The 20071-nt window shown below is 31.0% G+C and overlaps 1 protein-coding gene across 3 annotated transcripts in view; it reads left to right on the top strand.

Annotated features, from left to right (window-relative positions):
* Nucleotides 1-19492, top strand: part of LOC130897042 (broad-complex core protein isoforms 1/2/3/4/5) — a 90158-nt gene extending 70666 nt beyond the window's left edge. The window contains exon 7 of one of the 3 annotated variants that reach the window (XM_057805537.1): nt 6495-19492. In XM_057805537.1, coding sequence (XP_057661520.1) covers nt 6495-6865 — 371 coding nt within the window. In that variant the 3' untranslated portion in view covers nt 6866-19492. Of the gene's footprint in view, nt 1-6065 lie in introns of all 3 variants that reach the window. The other 2 variants (XM_057805540.1, XM_057805539.1) reach the window with 2 other exon arrangements.
* The last annotated feature ends 579 nt before the right edge of the window (nt 19493-20071 follow it).

The raw sequence follows: 20071 nt of genomic DNA, 5'->3' as shown, positions 1-20071 counted from the left end.
AAAAGTAATCACGAAAAGTCTAGACATAACTATCCCAATGTTCAAGGAATCAACAGCCTTGTGAAGGTGAAAACAGTCTTCTAGTGTGTCTTTCAGTTCATTGTCCGAATTAACGTAGCAATAAAACAAATGGAAATCACATGGCAACATGCCTGTGCTGTAGGACGGATTCTCAAGCTACTCCCACTTGAACTTGGTCAGTACACTTTGTGTGACCTTGAAGACATGTAAATGCGTGTTCATGGTTTTTCTATACTTGGGGAATTCGATGAGTATTTAACCTTGGACTTTGAAATAGATGGTGAGCATCCCCTTGACTGCTAACGACGTGGGCTTCATTTTTTAGAAGATCGTAACGACGCATGCGTTTATTCCATGCTGTGTTCTCGTGTCGAAGTGATTGCAACAGTTTTCCACGATAACAGACAGATCTAGGAAAGCAGAATGTTCACGATACCGGTGCTACAAATGATTCATTTCTAGCCCCTTCAGAATTTCATTTTACGATTAATTTATACATGCTTGGGAATTAAAGGGTAATGAAAAGTTCAATTGCTTCTTAGAATTTTATTATATGATTCAGAAAATAATGAGAGAAAATTCTTTTCTGAAATAAAAATTAATAACTTTACAATTACTCACTCTTTTTTAGTTATAAATTCTTATCATATTCTTAGCTCTAGCTATTGAACTCTGTAAATATTAGTAATAGCGAAAAAGGACAATTTTTATGTGAAATCAATTGAGTTTTTTCGCACTTACCCAGGGGATGATTCCGACAAATATATTTCGTAAACTTCAAAGTAACTTACATTAAAAATTCAGGAGGTGAAATAGTTCATTTATCCACTTGTTGGCTGTCGTTGTAGTTTACCTTGAACTCCCCCATTTTTTAACTATTTGATTTGAAATTTTGGTTTCTTTTATTGCGTATGTAATTTGTAGTTCGATGAATCAACTATTTGATTGAAAATGATAAAATAGGGTCGAAAAATAGATTAAAAGATTCGTCACCACCTAACTTGTTTAACTTTCATATAATGGCCGATTATTATTCATATCTAAGTGATAAAATAATGGAAAATCGAGTACTAGTAACAATATACGAAATTATATGACGCAAAGGAAATCTCTTATTATGCTCTTCATAACAAATTTAGATTTTCTGTGATTATTCAGCTTAATAGTGATTTTGAAGTAACATATAAGTAATTGATTATATGCCCAATAAAATCAGTTTAATCACAACACGTGTTCTTTTCTAATAGATAAATGTTAAAATATGATCTCTAGCGTTTAAAGAACATATAAGATTAGTATAAATCGCTCATATTCGTAATTAAAAACAATGGAGATACTGTATATAGAGAATTTTCAAAAAGTTTATTGTTCAAATTATTACTTTAAAAACAATTGTGATTGGAGCAATTTACTAGATCTAATTTTGATTTTAAAAAAATTTCATATATATTAGTAGTTTAATAAAAAAAAACTTGATTTATTTTGTGAAAGACACAAATTTAGTATAAGGACTTTATTGTTGAATGTGCAAAAATTTGAGGAGCAAAATCTATGTTTCACATCCACATTCAACTTTTTGTACGAAAGAAATTGAAAATAATTCGTAATCTCTTTTCTTATGTGTATGAAGGAATTTGTACCAAAAGGTATATTATATTAAATAATATGCAAATGTGTCCCAATAGTGCAGTGAAGCTCCTCCATACAGTTACACCAGATGAGCAAAACTCTTATGACAAATTAGTAGGAAAATAATATCCAATATCAAACTTCGTCATTACAAGATACTATTTAAAGCTTATAGAGAATTATTGGGAAATGGTTCGCTTTATATCTGCGGTATGTAAATTTATGGCCCAATTATAAAGATCAAATTCAGTTTTGTTGTTTTTTTAAATATTCTCTTGATATATCTTCAAAATATACGTTTAGAATACATCAAGCGCGTGAGTCAGTACAGAAAATCATCATCCAAGTAATTTGCTGTATACAGGAATAAAATAAAAGAAATAGATGCCAAATCAGGACGTTATTGTGGATAATCATGGTATTCCGACTTCTTTTCAGCATATGTATAACAACTTGCATTGGTTTAATGAAGATTTACCTTTTTTTTACTTTGCATGGATTTAGTTGGTCTCAAGAAACCCTTAGAATCAGTTGTTGCTTCATTATATAAATATTTCTCATTGTAAATTGTCGTAATACATTTCAAAACTTAACGTCCTGTTAACTTGATGGATATGGCATAAATCTTCAAACAAAACCCTGTATTTTTTGTAATCTATTGTTTGAATCACTTTAAAACGTAATAATCTTTTAAAAATTTTTCTCCAAAAGTAAAAGAAATTTGGTGTAAAAAATATGCAACACGCAGCGAAAAATTCATCATACCAGATTCCATTTATTTAGGTTTAGTTGAATATTTTGATTCATACTGGATGTTTATCAATCAATTTCAACGAAATTATGAATATAAATATATAGTAGTCAAATATAGATTGTGGATCTGTGTCTATATGCTGTCCACCAATCAATTTAAACTATTGGATACAGATTCTATTCCCAAGTCTTGGTGATCAAATTCCACATGAACATGTAGTGAAATTCTGGGAAATAAAGTCATTAAATAACCGTCAAAATGACTAAACATCACTTGTAATTACTTAGAAACAAAATCAAAAAGGAATTTTGGACACCAATTGTCATAAAAAAGTCACTAATAATATATTTGTACATATTACAAATTCTATCGCGTCATGATCAGTTTCAGACTAGAATAATCAAGTAAATAGTAAACCAAATTAAAACAAATCGACTTGAAAGTTCAAACTTTAAAATAGAAAAAATAGTATTCAACTTCCGAAATTATGCAAAAAATAGAAGAAAGTTATTGATTTCCTTAGAACTTGACAGTCGTCGAATTTGTAACAGAAATAAAGTAACTAAATTACCAGGAAATGTGCGAAAAAAAATTTCACAGCGTTTATAAATTGAAAAATGAACAAACTGAAGTTGATCTTTAATGAGCCGTGAATATTTGAAAGAAAAATGAGAAATAATTTGTCATTTTGCATTAAAATGATCGTCTATAATGACAAAAACTACTGATTATACCATTTGTTTATTAAAACAAATAAGTAGATTACGATTTCTTATCACATGTTCAATTACTCAAAACATGAACTTTATCGCACTTTTGATTCACCCTACATATACAATTTTTATAAAGTAGAAACAATACTTTGGATTGGAAGATGATCTCAATTGAAAAAAATTCGAAAGTATTAGAATATTTAACGGATCTCTTATAAATCGCATGTAGTAACAAGTTGTATTTAACAACTAATTGGCTGTGAAAACTAAAATATCAATCAAAAAGTATTTTCAGATCTAATTTTAACGACAGTATCTCCACGGTTTCATTAGTGGCCGAAAGTATTATTGACTAAAATACGTTATACAATTTTTTGGCTCTGTGATATAATCTGTTTATAAAAATTTGAAAATTTCAAATGTGTAACTTGCATTGGTCAATAATAATAATAAAAAAACAAAATATCGTATTTGCGTGAAAAAAATCAAAGCCTGTTTATATTTTAATTGGTGAAAGGGTTTTTTATATTTGGACATATGTAAAACTATATAATATATATACATTTTTATTTATCATTCTTATATGCTTAGAGAAAAAATGTTTGTAGCACTTAAAAGGAAGAAAAATTTGTGCAATAAATCGAATAGAATTGAAAATTGTGAGTTTAGAAAATCTAGTCGTTAATTACGAAAGTCTAGAAGAACTAGAATCAATTTTTAAAAATTCATATTCAAATTAGTCAGTCATAACAATTTCGAAATTATTTCAAATTCTTCTAAACTTTTGTGATAGTAAAAAAGCAATATTTGGTCGTAGGAAATAAATTGAAACTTAAATTTGGATTTTATGTGCTACATATTTTTATTCGGATTTTTTAAAGGCTTTATATATTGTTTTTTTTTCTACATATAACTATAGTACCTAGTTATTAGTATCCTATTTTTGTATTTTATAAAAAATATTAAGATGTTGCACTGAGAGACAGGACTTAGTTTTTAAAAGACTGAATTGAAACTGATTCTTCTCGGTATTTTTTAAGACTGACTATTTTGACTGATTTTGTTATTTCGGTGAGAGAAAAAGAGATTGGCAACCCCTTAAGTTTACAAAAAAATGAAAGAAATTGAAATTTTTATTAGTCCTGTGTAGTAACTTATTTGATTTTTTGCATTATACGCATGTTCTATGTTGTTTGATGCAATATTTATCATATTTTATGTATTGTTGTATAACATTTATTTGTTTAAATATATTTTTACAATCGCAAAAGCAGCTTGGGTTTTATTTTGCTTGAAATAGTTACTGCCTCTGTCCCTATTTTATTTTTTCTATATTTATATTTTATGTAATTGTGTGTGTATCTTTTCCCAACAACACTTTGTATGTGTTGCCGCCACCAGGAGTTCTGATACATTCTTTCCTTGACTCAAATACCGACGCCACCTTTGCCGCACACTCGCCCTGCATCTGTTCGGGACAAACACAAAGAACACCTTCTTCGGCACGAATTGCGTTTTGTGGGTGGGGGGAGGTTTTTTAATATTGATGCTATTACCGCAGAATTCACTCGAAACTCGTAAAATGACTAATAACCAGCTTCTCATTAGTATTCGAAAAAATATCGACTGATTAATGTTATAAATAAATATTTAGGTCTCAACTTTATAGAAAAAATAATAATAATAATTATTATTATTCTGGCCTGCATCTTCGAAATGTAAAATTTCTTAATATACATTTCAATTCAATTCAAATGATAGTCATATATTTCAATTGAATCAAAAGTTTGGTTTCTTTCTACTCTGATTTGATTAATTTTTTCTAATAAACAAAATTTTCTTTCAACACAAATCCCAAAACTTTCTCTTGACTGCATGAAATATTTAACCAGATTAATAGATTTGGCAAACATTGGCTTAAGACTTTTATTTCATATTTTTATAAATTCCTTCTAGCCTCAATTTTCTAGTACATTACAGTTATAAAATTTGGTTTATTTTTATTGATATTATTTATTGTAAAAATTTCTGTGGAGTTATATTACAGAAGTCCCAAAAATATATATTCAAAGTTAAAATTCATCGCTATCATTTGAAATATGATAATTTTAATTTTATAAATATATAAATGCTAATACGAAAATATTTCCCTACAAATATCATGAAATAAAGTGGAATAAGTTCCACAAAATTAAATGTTAATACGTTAAAACATTAATTAATTTAGAATTCTTTATTTATTACAGAAATTATTTTTGATTTTTCGACATAAGTTCGGATTTTATGACAATGATTTCCCAAAATTAATAATGGTCATATTCAAGAAAAAAAGTTAGAGCTTAAACTATTTTCCATTAAACAACTACTACTACAGTGAACCAATTGAATAGATGATTTATGTAATTTATTTATTTTTGCATATTCTCCAGAATTTATAATTTGTCTTTATATATCTTATTTAAAATGCCAAGCACGAACCGATCAGCATAAACCAAGAAGCTCAATTTAACCACATCTGGTCGAGTGGTTAAATTGTGTTACAGTATTCGTACTGATTCGTTCGTTATCTTTGTAAGAGTTAACACAATTTTATCAATAGCTTATTAATATTCTATGTTGATTGAATTGTGTATTTTATTTTAAAAAGAAAGAAAGAGAGAGAGGAAAGCTAACTAAATTTATATAAATTGAACGAAATTAATTACGAAATATCGGTGATTTGTGAAAAATAGTACCTGCGAACAGAAATGCTGAGGTCGCATGGCCAGATCGCGAGTGTGCGGTCGATAAAATGGGCGCCGGCATTTAGTAGTTAGTCAGTTGGTTAAAAAAATTACGCGATTTGCTTATAATTGAAAGTAAAAGAATAAAATAAATTAGTAGTAGTAAAATCTGCTGGTGGCAACACGCGCGAACAGACCAGTGCGAGCTTGGTTTTGCTGTTGCAGGGGCGTCGCCGAAGAAGGTGTTCACATGCCAGCTGTGCGGTAAGGTGCTATGCTCAAAGGCGTCCCTAAAGCGACACATTGCCGACAAACATGCAGAACGACAAGAAGAATACCGATGCGTCATCTGCGAGCGCGTTTACTGTTCCCGGAATTCTCTAATGACGCACATCTACACGTACCACAAGTCGCGCCCGGGGGACATCGACATAAAGTTCTTTTAGCCAGAGCACCTGCCCCAGCCGCTGCCTTCGACCATACTCCCAGGTACCATCCATAGCCCCTTTTTTACCCCGCTTGCCGCTACCGCAGCTCTATGTGTAGTTATGAATTGTGACGCTTGCTGCCGCCATCAGCCTGCATGTTCGCCCCAGTTGTTGTCCCCACCGACTTCGCCCACACCTCCACCACAGCCCTGTGCTGCTGTTGCAGGGCCGGTGCGGATGCCACCCCCCACTTCCGGAGGCATCAACGAACCCCAGGAGTGTCCTTACTGCCGGCGCACTTTTAGCTGTTACTACTCTCTCAAGAGGCATTTTCAAGATAAGCATGAGCAATCCGACACCCTCTACCTCTGCGAATTCTGCCACCGGCGATATCGCACCAAGAACTCGCTCACCACCCACAAGAGTCTTCAGCATCGAGGCTCCAGTGGCATGCTCAAACGATTGCTCAAGACGACGGCGATCAAGAGCGTCCTCAGTGCCAGTGCTGCTGCCACCGCCTCTTCACCGCCGATCCATCAACAGCAGCCACCGTCGATCCACCAACAACAGCAGCAACCGCCCCCGCGCCTCCAGTGAGCCGCTACTCTGGTAAAGGCCTAAAAGCTATTCGAACCGAAAGTACAAATCCCCACAGAGCCCAATGTAGTTTTTATATGTCTATATTTACTACTCACAAGCATCTTGGCAGGCAGCCATTTAAAACATCCCCTTTTTTCCTTTAAGTAACCCAACCCGATGACATATCTTCATCATATCACCCTCCGGTACATCACGTTCAGTGCATGTGTTGTATATCGTGATTTACCCATTTTATGAGACATTTCCCAGTGTTACTGTGATTCAGTTCAGATTATATTCCCCACTGTTTTAACCAAGCACTAGGTATCAACGAAATGATTTTGAATCGGTTTCTCAAAGTTGTGATTGGATATCATTACTTGAAATTCATTTATCAGAAATGAAAATAGAATTAGTAGCATTTTTCTATTCAATAAAATAAGTAGAGGTTATTGTTGATATAAATCGACATCCAATACCTAGATCATTCAAATGAAAAGAATAAGTTTACTCTCTATGTATAATTATCTCTAATTTTATTCATAATACAATCAAAATTGTTATTTTGTTAATATTTCATTTGACAAAATTTCAATAATGGAACTGTATCGTTTCAGTTCACTTTTTTTTTAGTATTATACAGTAAAATTTTTTCATAATCAACCAATTATTGTGATAATTAAAAAAATATTTTCATGGGGTAATATGAATTTATTAAGTGCTTACCATAACTTTGCACAAGATCATTTCGTTGCTAGATCTTGTCCTTGTGACGATAATTTTATCCTTCCCAATATCCCCCGCCCTTAAATATTTATCACATTCTTCTCCACAAAAATTGCATTTTGAATGTAAAAAAGGTGAATGATCGTTTTCTAATAATGTAAAAATAATTGTTGAATTTTTTCACAGCAGAATATATTTTTCTCTGTGTATGTTAACTTACGAAATGCGATTTTTTTAAACAAAGAAAACTTTAAAATGGTGAATATTTCATTATTAATCGTTACTTCTATTTGTTATACATAAATTCCACAATCTGAATGAATCCTTATTATACAGGGTGTTTTGAGATATATTTACTACTTGTAGCAGTTTTAACTGAATGTAATTAGAGAACTGTTTGAGTTAAACACGACAAAAATTATGTCTTTACATTCTTTTAACCAATTTATTCAAAAAAATATTCAAATCCTAGAATATATTGCATGCATTGCTTACTAACAATTTGGCCAACAATGTCATCCCAATGTTAAGTTATGCTTAGCTTTGTGGTTTTATCAATGAAATGTGAAAATTTGTGATGAAGTTAACCCCTCAACATGCGTAGGAAATTACGCGCCGAAACTATATATTCATTTTAAAGGGAGTAAATTTTGTTTTTATAACAAGAAGAAACGATATCATCTATTTCATGTTTAGCTTCAACAGTCGATAAATACTATTTAAGAAAAACAATTTACAAACTCCCTGTATAATCTATTACAGTTTATATCAGATACATTTAAAACGATAGTGCTGTAAAAACAGTTATCTGTATAATGGAACATATTTTAGTTGTTGCAGTATTTTCGGTTTTTCATATTCACTCTGTATATTTATTAGGATAAAACGTGACAAAATGGAATAAAACGAGGCAAGCAGGCCAACGACATCCAATATATTGGTAATATTTTGATATAATTTCATAAAAGATTACAATCAAGTCGAAAGTACTGCAGCGAAAAATTACGAAATTTTTGTTCTAACTGTTCTTACAATTATATGCAGTGTAAGTCTAAAGCATCTTGACGAACACATCAGGTCAATTTTCAAAATCAAATTCCTATTAGTTATGAATACTTAGATGACAAACATTCATCTAGTATATTAAAATAATATTTATGGTAGGAAATTTCTAGGTTTGCTTTGGAGTAGTGGATTCTAAGGTAGGATAACATTGATCAAAAAGCAAAAAGAATCTCAATTATAGCAGCATTCTCTTTGTCAGCTCTCATTTAAATGAAAGTACATTTTTCACAAAACTTTAGTTCGACGAACCGTTCGGGCTATAATTTATTATCGAGTAACATAATTCAGTTTTTATCATTTTATTCAAGCCATTTCCTCCCAAAAAATCATAGTTATCTTAAAGTGTGGAAGATCCTGTTTGATATTCCTCTATGGTGGAATATCGTAGCAAGGGGTCGCCTTCCATAAATAGCATTCTTTAAACAACTGTACACATCTCCAATTGCCGTTCCAACTTCATCAGTGAATAAATTTCTTGACCAGTTTGTTGGTGATTTTATACTTTACTCATTCTTAAACTGTTAAACTCACAAGAGGAGGCCAACAAGTCTGAGAGTGGTTAAGAAGTTTGATTATGACTTGATCGTAAGCAACAACATAAGAAAAGCATTTTTCTACTGCTTTTCTTATGATTTATATACGGTGGGGTGATTTATGCACAACGTTTCTAACTTAATCTATTTTTACACTAACACTAAATACAATAAACTATACCACTATTCACCAAACTATACACTTATCACTAAACATTTATCCATTTCTTATCAACTAATTTATTTAAACTCGTCAATCCCGTTGTGTTCAGGATGACATCAGATTATTTAATGACTACTACGGCCGTAAACAAATAAAAAAACCTTCTTAGAAATTCACTTTATAGGTAGGACCAAAACATACTGTAAGTAGGTTATAAAAACAATATAAAGAAATTGTCGCCGTATATAAAAATCATAATGTAAATGGTCCTTCTGGCAATTGTACCCACCGGATTCGCCAAACTTTTATGAATATAATAGATCAGGACCGGCTTCATGGTCTACGGCATCGGAGGAGTTCGTAACAGTAAAAAGTAATGAGTTTCTCAAAAGATTTTTCAGTCAAATATTTTCTAATTAGTGGCAATATTTTAGAATTTTGATTTAGCTGAACATAAACACTATCTTTTTGCTCGACACAATACATTAAACGTATTCAAACGTTGTTATCATTAAATGAGATAAATTAGTATTTCGCTAATTTGAAACTAGCTACTAAAGTCGAAATTAAATACGCGTGCTTTTTGAAAATATCAAATTTTACAATCGGAGAAATAAGCTCTGCAATCCCATAAGATTATTACGTTTATCATTTTCCGTTTTATCTGATTCAAAAATATTGGGGTTTTCTTAAGATCCATAATTCTTATTTTAAAATTGTTTAAAAAATTGATTAAGTATGGTGCAAATGAAAGGAATAAGTTCGTTATTTCGTGCACCGGCGACTTGAGGAAAAATTTTGAAACCAATTAATTTTTCTTTTTACACAGGCTATTCGCAAAGATATTTTTGACGTCATATCTGTTAGCGTGATGACGGCATTGCTAAAATTTTTAAATAGAAATGTGGGTGTTGCGATATATTACTTGAAAGGTCTTTCAAATACTTATCCAGCCATATACATATATCTGAATTAAATTTCTTATTTCTTAAACCTTTTGTTATATTAACGCTTCTAAATTTTCTTGATTTTACGTCTAATTTCAAAAGAAAAGAGAACTAAAATCAAGAACATTAAAAGCATTAATATAATTCAGCTATTAAGTTTGCTTTTATTAAAAAATTGATTAAGCATGGTGCAAATGAAAGGAATGAGTTCGTTATTTCAAAACCGGCGACTTTGAGGAAAAATCCTGAACCCTGCTAATTTTATATTTAAACAAGTTATTCGCAAAGATACCTCCTTATTTTTGACGTCATCGCAAGAAAGAACATCAAAAGAAAGGATTGAGGTTGCACAAATGAATCCAGAAGTTATAAAGAAGGTTCGCGACGCGTCCTTCTTTTCACTATATATAAAATTTATTGCCGGTTTACGAGATAACGAATTTAGTCCTTTCATTTGCACCATACTGCATTCACTAAGAAGATCAGGTGGCCACGGATGTACGATGAATTCAGAATGAGGTTATATTTTCCTAAATACTTCAAGAAAGTTTTTCCTTTAACTGCAAACAGGCTTTAATAACATTTATATTGTTTCGTTTCCAACGTCATCTTTTTCGACTCTCTTTGGAGGAACAAATTGTTACCTTTCTGAACCATGAAAGGCTGTAGCTTGGTTATTATCACTTTTTTCTTTGTCTGGATCTTCCAAGACTTGAGGAAATAGCTCTGGCGTAGGGCAACGGTTCTTGATTAATCGTCCGTAATACACGCCATTGTTTGCACTAAATTTTTGTAAAATTAAATTTCAAACATTTACTGACAGTTTTTATTAGTTTAATACTCCAAAAAAATGAACTTTTACTAATAAAGGATATTTCTGCATATTATACGTGTAATTTTTTGTGGAGATAAATGAAACATGTTACTTGACTCTGAACAGATTGTTGGTCAAAAAAAACGAAAATTCAAAGAAATTTCACGTATATTAACTCCGTTGAGAAATGAAGAATAGATTTTGAGTTTGTATCAAAATTTTGTAAGCAAACCTTAGATTTGCATCCAATTCCACAAAGAACTAAAAACTCAAAATTTTTCTGCTAGTGACTGTTACAAGCACATAACTTTTTATAACGTGTAACTAAAAAATGTTGGAATTAAGATGTTTTAGACTAAATCTCACTGTATTTTTCTGTTTCTATTATTTATAAACATGATAAATAGAACATCGATGTGAGTCGAAATGGCACAAAATGAATACTATGAAGATGATTTTTGTATAGTGAATATTTTGCAATGTGATAAATATTTGCTCATGTGATTTTAGTAACTTTCGTAGGTGAATCAATCCTGCTGAAAGTATCTTAGATGTTACTCTATGTATTTATGTTATTTAAACTTGGCTAGGTTAAAAAAAGAGAGGTTTCAGAATCCGATCAAATCACGGCGGTTTAACATAAAATTTTGTCATTTAAGAAAGAAACAATGTCTGAACATATCTTTTACTATTGATGGCTATTTTTAGCTATTTAAATAAGAGTTCACTGTTACGTGGATCAATTTCGAATTGTGCGTTATTAGAAAAGTCATAATGTTTCATAATTTCTGATTATTTGAAAATTATTAGTTATGTATGTTATTGAAATTTGAAAAAAATCCTACTAACTATTGGTTTGTTCTCGCAGAAGTCACAAACAGTTCGGATTTAGTGTAATAATTTTAATGGCTTCTCGAATGCCAAAATCTTTAGCTGGTTAATAGGGCACTTGCATTTCTCAAAAAGTATCTACTTTTTTTGTTTATTTATTATTATTTATTTATTTTGTATATTTAGAATCGTAAAAGTTTCAAATTTTTAACTATATAAGAAAACTATTCTCATTCTCAGTTGTCTGCTTGATAATCACGAGGTTATCGTTGCCGATAACGTAAAGTGTGCTGTTATAATACAGTTTTTATTTATTAGTCACCTATAAATAAATACATTTCTCTATATATAGGAATAAACCTTTTATAGGTTGACGTCTAACATTAATACATAATTACAAAACAAATTAAAAGCATAATATACTTAATTACTATGAAATATTGGAATAAGTTAAATTTGAATCTTACTTACATGGCAACAAAAATAATTACATCTCGCAGGATCGTTTTAACGATCAATATTTTCATAACATTTTTGTTGTACTACATTCGAATTTTTAGCATTATAAAAAAACTTTATCAGGTATTTTACTCGTGGTATTTTCACATCTTGGCACAAAATACGATTTATATACCATTTTTCATATTAATAAAAATTTAATAATAACGCTTTTTAAACTACCTACAAAATTTCTGGATTTTTAATAAGTTTTTTCTCTATGAAGATTGATCAAAGAATTGAAAAAAAAAATTCAAAAAAGTTGTATATAAACTATCCAAAACTATCTTTTTTTCTCAAATCGTGCAAGTACCCTATTGTCAGAAGCATAAGCAATTGAAAGAATAACAGAATTCGAATTCAATGTAATTTTTTTCTGTTCTGCTTACTATACAAATTATTTAATTTTGTTTGAGGAATTATGAAACGATTTATTCTATCATACGATTCTGGATTGTCCGATTACCTGAGAATCTGAGTTCGATCATGTCCCGGAAGAATTTTTTTCATCAAAATCATCCCAATTCAATCAAAAAGAATGATGGAATATTTAAGAACATTAACGCATTTTCAGATTTTACCCCGAGAGCATTAGTATTAGTTTTCAATTCCAAAAAATTAGATTTGGTGAACAATAGAATTAATATTTAAGTAACAGTTGACAAGCAAATCAAACAAAAGCAAATGGCAAACAAGTAGAGTGTTTTTGAAAGTCATCAAATAGAAAAAGTTCAGTTTAGGAGACTGTTGATAGAATTTAGGCGTTGACGTTTCATATCTGTCAGCTGTTCAGACAACAAGTTTGTTTGGAAGTTATCACTAGTTGTTATAAAATTGTCTGCAAGAACAATCCTCCTCCTTATTCTAAATAAAATGTTATTCCAGATTGTGTTATGTGATATCTTCCTGCTGTGTATAGGCATCATTGCCTGTTTTTCTTCACGTCATTGCCTCTGCTCAGTCACCTGGGAGGTTGTCACTCCACCTTTTCCTAGGTCTTCCAAGGCTTCTTTGTCCTGCTGGTGATTTGTCCCTTGATATTTTCACAATTCGTTCTTCCGTCATGCGGTCAATGTGCTCATTCCATTTTATCTTTCTATCCAGTACCCAGTCATTGATATTATCTATCCCGCATGTTCGTCTTATGTTTTCACTCCTTTCTCTATCCAGTAGTGTTCTTCCCGCTATTCTTCGAACTATTTTCATTTCTCTAGTCTCCAATATCCGTTTCGTTTTAGAGGTCTCAGGTCGGGTCTCTGCTGCATAGGATAATATAGGTCTGATTGCGGTCTTGTAAATGCGGGCTTTTGCTTCAGTTCGAATGTATTTATTTCGCCAGATTGTGTCATTTAGGTATGCTGCTGCTCTTGAGGCTCTTGTAGCTTGGTTTCTTACTTCCGTCTCCACGTCTCCGTGTCCAGATATTTCGATTCCCAGATATTTAAATTTCATTTCCTGGTGTATTATTTTGTTATCCACCACAAGCTTACATCTGATGGAAATTTTTAGAGTACGCCTTCATACACACTTTATAGAACCAGTTGAATTGAAAGTTTTCGAATACAGCTTTGAAAATATATATAATAATAAGTTTTTTGTTTTCCATATTTTCTTCAGTCAAAATTACTGATTTAAAAAAATTTGTGTATCACTTTTGTTTAGATGACGCTACGGATTCTTATACGTTGTGAAAATCCGTAAATTGACAGATGCAAGTTCCTCTTAATTTTAGAAATTGCATTGTCTGAAACTTTAAATTAGTTCTGAGACAGAACAGAATCAATTCGCATTAAAGAGTCATATATATGTTTAGCTATATTGTCGAAAGCAGAATAGTTTTGATTTTAATTTGACAGTCGTTTATGTTTTATTGTATGATGATTTGATTGTTTTCCTGGAATCGTAGAAACAGCTAGGCAGGTGTTGCTGTGAAGGTTTTTCAGACTTACATATCTCTCCAGGGTTCAATGTAAATAATAATGTGCCAATTTTTGCATTTGTTCATTATTAAGTAAAAAAATTAGGTTGGTAGACCAAGCAGCAAGTATTTTGGAAAAGTTGAGCAGATTCGTTTAAACGGTGTCACATATTATGCCAATGCAAATATCAATTTCGATTGCTTTGGATAAACATTTTAAATACCTAACCGAATTTTTCTCAACTTTATTTGCCTGGTCTATAGTTAGTTTGTATGCTAGTTCCGATATCACTCGGTATATCGTTTGTGGAACGTTGGGTGTCGGAAAAAATATTTTTTTTAAAAAATGGCGCCCAACTTGTGATTTTTATTTTTCTTTTTTGTTAAAAATTTATATTTTGGTATTTGATAGTATTTATTTGTTGTTATTTGTTGACTAAATTTATGTTTCTGTGATGTTTAGGTTAGAGAACAGACTATATACCGAGTGATAACGCGAACTCTTAAAAAAATTCCTTTTGATCTGACAAAAAGGCACGGTTACGTTTGACAACCGTTAGCATTAAGGTGGTTCACGACGTATCCAGAAACAGTGACACACCATAAAAAATACTACAAAACAGTATCCATAACGCTCGTTAATTGTACACGTCAAATTTGTGAAGATTTATAAAAAAAAAACGATTTTGCATTGAAACATTTTTTTTTGTTTTTGTCCTGATAACGAACAAGAAATATATTACGTATCATAAAATCAAACTTATGAGAGCGCACACAAAATGACTCTTTTAAAATGAATTATTATATAATATTTACTTTAGAAAACTATCAAAACATGCGAATAAATTTTTTGCATGCTTTTTTGGAAAGTGTTGATTGTAGTCACTTGTATTTTCCATAACAAGGTGGTGTCCTTAGAGAATGACCCAGCGCTTTCATAACCTTTATATGCCAACTTTTTTATCGAATCCAGTACAATAAGATGAATGCCACATTGGATAATCTGTGTAGTTGTGGATACATCCTTTTTATCCTCCAGTTCCAAACAATGCTATGAATCATCAATTTATTTTTCGTTTTGATGTACTGGAGGAAACGTTGCACCTATTTTCGATGTTTGAAGCTTGTGTAAAATGGTGTAGACATCGGAGAAACAACACAAGTCAAAATATTCGAAAGAATCAAACCTATAATTATTTACCGAATGTAGTAAACTTTGGAAACTGATTATTAACGGTTGTCATGATAGATGTAGTGTTCGTCAAAGATGATATCACAAAGTCACTTTGTCCAATAATTTTAAATGGCAACCCACACCTCTTCGATGATACTAATTTTTATGTGTTTTTGTGATCTTCATTCACTTCTTTATAGTGATTATTTCATTTTTAAACTTTCGTCTGACTATTTCAAATATGTCTGAAGATATGAAATCCGGTGGAAAATTCTATATGAACCTAATAGTCAAATAACCACGCTGTTCCGTCTTTTTGCACCATAATAGTGTGGAAAAGCAGCAGATTAGATTATCTACGAGAATTTCCAAAATTAACGATTCTATTGCATTTTGCGATATCTATAGATGAAACTCAGATAGATTGGTATTAAGAAAAAGTGCTCTAACAATGTTGTATTCCAGTCCATCTGCTTAAACATGTTTCACGATTTACTTCACTCCAATATTTCACATTATGTGTATTTACATTTCAATTTCATATAAAGCACTTTTATCGCTAAAAGAAATTGTCGTCGCTTTTGAGTGTAAACCTGCTAACCTCACTTTGAGGTGTTCTTACAGGAAAGAGAAAAATTTTTAATGGCTACTTTTGGGAAATAGAAGACGAGTAAATTGTACAGTTAGTAATTCAAATAGACTAACATAAAAAAATATTTCAAATCTCTTACGAAAATAAAACGTAAACTTTTCCCCTTCTTTTTCTCAAAATCAACAGTTAAGTAAAAATCGCGAAAAACTAGCTAAGTCCCAGAAATGTAGTAAAGAAAGTCTGCCAACTCCCAGGATAACGAACTTCTACAGTTAGGATTTAAAAATAATGTTTTTCCTTAAATATCAATAACTCTCACAAAAATAAAACCACACAGATGTTAAAAGTACTTACCTTTGTTAAATAATTATCACGAATTATTTAAACAGCTCGAAATGAACACAAAAACTGTTAATTATTGAGAGCATTAAGTACAAAATGGCGGTGACGCTGGATTTAGCCGCGAAAGTTTGCATGGTATGAATTTAGCAATTTTACTCATCACACATTTTTATACGCTGTCAGTAACTTTCAGATAATAAGGTGATTTTTTTCTTTCAAATGGTATTCATAAGTCATTTGAAGCCAAAAAGGATTTAGCAGGTTTACATTCAAATGCGGAGTTGTGCTGTCGGTTGATTTCCATGTTCATATTTTCATATAATTTCAGTTTTTCTTTATGGTCGTCGACTAAGAGTTGATGACTTGTCAATTCATATGCTTGATATTTTTCTAAACACCATGTCTACTACTTTAACTGACTTTACACGTTGAAAAAACTGGAGCTGTTTTAGAAGTTAGATTGACTATTAATTTTGCCAACATATCAACTTTTAATCATCAGAAAATTGTAGTCTAGCAGATTTTATGACACCATTAATACTAAAAACTTACGAAAAAGTTACCTCAAAGTAGTTTTAGTAACGGAAATCATTAAAAATTCGTTCTGCTGCTTGTATATTTTGTCTATTGGCATTAGGATCGCTGCTTCTACATCAACTGAAGATTCTTCGCTTCTTGAAGCCCTTAAATGTTTGGATTGATTGAAACAAATTACTAAAAGCTACTGAAATATTGAAAAGTTCGATCAACAATACAAAAATAATCAAATGTACAAAAATTTCATTTTGGATAGACGAAAACGTTACATTATTGGATTTATCCGGAAAAAATTTAGTACCAACCAATTCAATTCATCACAGCTTTGTTGTTAATAAGCCAGTTCTAAAACGGCAAAAATTACAATCAATATTTGTATCATTGAATGGAATTTTTGAATATTCTTGAAAACGGGTGTCACTTGCTAGAAGTTCCCATTCAAAATTATTGGTCACAATGACATTTTGACTACATCTTTGATAAATATTTCCATCGGGTCGCAAAAAAGTGTACCAACCTTTTGAAAATAAAAAATACTGTTCTGCTGCCTTTTTAGATATCGCCCAGAAATTTGACAAGATCTGGCGCGACGGACTACTATACAAAATTAGGAAAAACCTCCCGCACAACCTTTCCAAATCCTAAAATCCTACCTGTGGACAAACACTTCCAAGTCAAAATCTAGGACCACAACACAACTTTAAATCCAATTATGTCCTATTTCTTTGTGGCCAAAAACTTCATGTTACCTACACCAAACGGAGAAAGGCGTGTCCAACTGTTAAACGGACATTTTCTGCAGCAAAAAGAGAGTGCAAAATACCTTGTAATTTGGTATTGGGACTAACCTGGAGCATACACATACTAACCCATGGTAAGCAAATGGACCTAAAACTCAGCAAACTGTATTGATTAATATATCGAAGATCTCAACTAACAATCAATAACAAGCTGCTAATATACAAAATAACACTAAAACCTATTATGGTATTCAACTATGTGGCACTGCATCCAACTCAAATGTATCAATTCTAGACAGATTTCAGTCAAAAGTACTTAGAATTATTGTAAACGTTTCATAAAACATACCCACGTTATATTAATAGCCAAGGTATAGCCTGGAAGCAGGCGAGACAATTGATAGTGTTTTGTCTAGGTTCATATGAAATTTTTTGTCATCCTCTATAAACCCTTATGAATGTAAAAAGTCAACTTTTAGCTGGCCTTGACCACGTACCACTCTTCGAATTCAAGACTCGATCATAAATTGGAAAAAACTGTATCCTGTTATGCAGAATTTGTTTTTTGGGTACTTTTTGATCTTCTTTTTAATACCTTGATTTTATTTCCAATATAATACTCATTAGATCCTCCAGCCTCCCCCAATGCTCGGTGTACTTTAGGATGTTTTGCACCCTACAGTTTTCTAATTTATAATTGTCAAAATATATATTATTTTTATTAGAATGTTTCGATCTTAAGTTGGTGAATTGTTCAAATCTTGAGCGATTCACTCCCTCGCAAATTTTTTCTGTAACATTCGTCTTTTATAAAAAGTATGAAAATAATCCTGTTTTGATATATTTTTTATACAAATTGAACAAAAAATAAGAGAACGTTTAAAAATATTTACAAATATTTTGTGTCAATCTAATGGAATTTATGGTTTTTTATATGTCAGGTTAAAACAGAATTATCTCGATATGTTGAATATGAGGTCCACCCTGTATATTCGTGAAGTGAACCACCTTAGTTAGCATACATTTTGACTGTATATTTAGTGCTGTGACTCCTCAAACGTTTTGTCTGATTAGTTTTAAAATTATTTATTTGTTTAGTTTTGTGATACGGTCGAACCAAAGACATTTCATTGGAAAAATTTGTTTCTAAAAGATTCAAAAATATTTTTTTAAACGTGCCATTTTAAAGTAAATGAACATTGACATAAAGTGTCGGGTTGTTGATGGGAATCGATATGTAAGATGGTTATTTTTTCCGCAGAATAATATTATATCACAAAACAAGACCTTCAAGCGATAACGACTTTAATTATAGTTTGAGCATGCAGAATCTATTCCAATTTTTTTATGAGATGTTAAGCATAATATTATTGGTAACAGTATGTTTTTATATTACGGTACTACACACGTTATTAACTTGTAATTTTCGAACGTCGTTAAATGTGACAACTTGAATGTTAACTTTTGATTAAGTTTCTTAAATGTTTGAGTTAGATGAATCTTGGTGACTCAATTCTATGGATTTTTGAATATAAATATAAGAAAAATACAGCATCACAACGATTGAATAGTAATAGAAATTAAAAGCATTAAAATGATTAAAAAAAACATTGGTACATCCATTTTCTAATTAATAAAAATAACCACCAGAAAATAAACGGTTGACATTATTTCTGTTTTCCTATGCCAGTGGACTTCACTTAACGCTGCCTTGACGCAATTAGAATAAATATTAAAAATAGATTATCAATTTTTTATTAAAAAATAGCATTATACAACTAATATATAATATACCTTAAAAAGTAAAAGTTCCATCCAGGAACTTTTTGAAATTAAAAAAAACACGTACAAATCTGAGAGAATTTTCAGTTACAGCTCACATTTTGAATGATAAAAAATACGTTATCAGAGCATCCAGCCTACTGACATTAAGACGAAACGTTCCTTAGTTTCTTAATACGTAAGAAATTCTTCACAACTTTTGCTATATATTAAGTCCACGTTAAAGTGTATAATTATGTCGATTATATCTCTTTTTTCTTGGGTTGGAGAAGAGAAACTTTTTGGGTGATTTTAAGAAAAAACAATTGAGCAAAAGAATATCACATCGTATTTTGTATTTGTATCTGTAACTATTCTACTTCTTTGATATCAATAAAATCATATTGTTAGAGTCATTAATAATCATGGAATACTTTCTCTGTTACTCAAATGATAAAAAAGTTATTTTTGTCTCGCAGTAATTCTATAAAGATTCATGTATAAACTGAGTAGAAGCAACAAGAACCAGCTTAAACTGAATATAAGTTGAAAGAATTCCAGTGAAATCAGGTAACTATTATTC

Source organism: Diorhabda carinulata, chromosome 8 (genome assembly GCF_026250575.1).
Source record: "Diorhabda carinulata isolate Delta chromosome 8, icDioCari1.1, whole genome shotgun sequence".
Taxonomy (NCBI): Eukaryota; Metazoa; Arthropoda; class Insecta; order Coleoptera; family Chrysomelidae; genus Diorhabda; species Diorhabda carinulata.
The sequence above is the reverse complement of the archived record's forward strand: the minus strand, read 5'-3'. Positions and strand labels throughout refer to the sequence as shown.